Here is a 2,204-nt window from a genome sequence, read left to right as displayed (position 1 = left end):
TTTTTTTTTTTTTTTTTTTTTTTTGTGAGTCTTGTTCTGTCACCCAGGCTGGAGTGCTGGAGTGCAGTGGCGTGATCTCAGCTGGCTGCAACCTCTGCCTCCCAGGTTTAAGTGATTCTCCTGCCTCAGCTGCTCGAGTAGCTGGGATTATAGGCATGCGCCACCACGCCCAGCTCATTTTTGTATTTTTAGTAGAGATCGGGTTTCACCATGTTGCAAAGGCTGGTCTTGAACTCCTGACCTCAAAAGATCTGCCCACCTTGTTTTCCCAAAGTGATGGGATTACAGGCGTGAGCCACTGCACCCGGCCCCCACTCTGTTCTTTCAAACACACACACAGAACCCCAATATACAAAACAAGGCTGGGCACAGTGGCTTACCCCTACAATCCCAGCACTTTGGGAAGCCGAGGCAGGTGGATCACTTGAGGCCAGGAAATTCGAGACCAGCCTGAGCAACATCATGAGACTTCCATCTTTACAAAAAATTTAAAAATTGGCTGGGTGTGGTGGCATGCGCCTGCAGTCCCAGCTACTAAGGAGGCTGAGGCAGGGAGGATCCCTTGAGCCTGGGAGTTGCAGGTTGCAGTGAGCCATGATCGTGCCACTGCACTCCAGCAAAAACTCAAACAGAGAAAGCTGTACAGGCTGGGCATGGTGGCTTATGCCTGTAATCCCAGCACTTTGGCAGGCCGAGGTGAGCTGATCGCTTGAGGCCAGAAGTTCAAGACCAGCCTGGCCGAAATGGTGAAACCCTGTCTCTACAACATACAAAAATTAGCCCCGTATGGCAGCATCGCGCCTGTAATCCCAGCTACTCGGGAGGCTGAGGCAGGAGAATCATTCAAACCCAGGAGGCAGAGGTTGCTGCGAGCCAAGATTGCGCCACTGCACTCCAGCCTGGGCGACAGAGAGACTCTTATTTCCAAAAAAACAGTACAAAAGCTGTGCAGATTAGAACAAGAGCTGGGCAGGTTCCCTGCTGTTGATTTCAGTCATCTCTTCCCTGACCCCTGCCAGGCCCTCCTGGCTTTCTCCTCTCCACTCTTGGTCCTGTGTGGATTTCTGCCCCCAGGCCACCATCCACCTGGGACTTCCTCACGCCTCTTCCCACTGTCCTATTTAGGGACCTTAGGCTCTCTCTATGATGTGACTTCACCATCTCCCTAAGCCCCAGCCTTTCACATAATCTGCCTCAAGCATGTCCTCAATTTCACCCCTTCACCTCCCATTCCTCCTGCATCCCACCTCAGTCATTCCCCCTCTGTTCCATCTTCCCCCTCAGACCCAGCAAGGCCCTGGCCATCTTCCTCTCTGTCCCTTGCCTCTTCCCTTCAATCACCAGGTTTACATCACTCAACTCCCTTGATGTGCCTGTGGTGTGCCCACCTCCCCTGCTCACCCGTGTGCCCCCCTACTCATCTCACCCTGCCTGCAAGGCTGAGAGATGGCATCCAGTTTGCTGGGTCTAACCTCAGTCCTGGCGTTGAAGAGCTGTTTGGCCTGGGCCAAGGGACTTTCCTTCTCTGTGCCTCAGTTTCCTCCTTTGTAACATGGGGGTTGCCAGTTGGGCCCTGGCTGCCTCCTAGCGTTGACGTAAGGCTCAGTGAGTCTACACTGGCAAGTGCAGGAAGGCTCTTAGGATTGCCGATGTTATTGTCTTTCCTGGGACCTACAAGAGCCAGTCCAGCTGGCCTGGGATTGGGGGTAGCCTCCCCTCCTTTCCACTCTAAGTGCCCATCAGCGCCCTGAGGCACGGTGTTCTCTCCCACCTCCTGGGCTTTGCATCTGCAGGCCCCTCTGCCTACAACGCCGTCACCCCTTCCTCCAGCAAACTCCTGCACATCTGTACTCTCCTCCCAGATTCCCTCTCTCCCTTCCCAGTGCCTTCCCCCCTGGTCCAGACCCACTCTTAATCCGGGCCATGTGGTCTCTGTGTGTGTGTGTGTTGTATCTGGTGACCCTGACCCCTGTGTTTCCCCTCTATGCCCCCACAGAGCACGTGCCCCCGGAGCTGTGGGAGCCCTTCTATACCGACCAGTACGCGCAGGAGCATGTGAAGCCCCCGGTGACACGGCTGCTGCTCTCAGCCGAGCTCTACTGCAGAGCCTGGCGCCAGGCGCTGCCACAGCTTGAGACACCCCCCAACCCCTCTGCACTGCTGGCCCTGCTGGCGCGGAGGGGCACAGTGCCTGCTTTGCCCGA

The 2,204-nt window shown here is 55.6% G+C and overlaps 1 protein-coding gene across 1 annotated transcript in view; it reads left to right on the top strand.

Moving 5' to 3' along the window:
• The first annotated feature begins 1,923 nt into the window (after window positions 1–1,923).
• The window catches only part of CAMSAP3 (calmodulin regulated spectrin-associated protein family, member 3), a 16,957-nt gene continuing 16,676 nt past the window's right edge, over window positions 1,924–2,204 (top strand). Inside the window, exon 1 of the mRNA XM_011982056.1 lies at window positions 1,924–2,204. Within this exon, the coding sequence (XP_011837446.1) occupies window positions 1,924–2,204 (281 nt within the window).

This window comes from Mandrillus leucophaeus, unplaced genomic scaffold (assembly GCF_000951045.1).
Source record: "Mandrillus leucophaeus isolate KB7577 unplaced genomic scaffold, Mleu.le_1.0 Scaffold234, whole genome shotgun sequence".
NCBI lineage: Eukaryota > Metazoa > Chordata > Mammalia > Primates > Cercopithecidae > Mandrillus > Mandrillus leucophaeus.
This window is presented reverse-complemented; position numbering and strand designations above follow the sequence as displayed.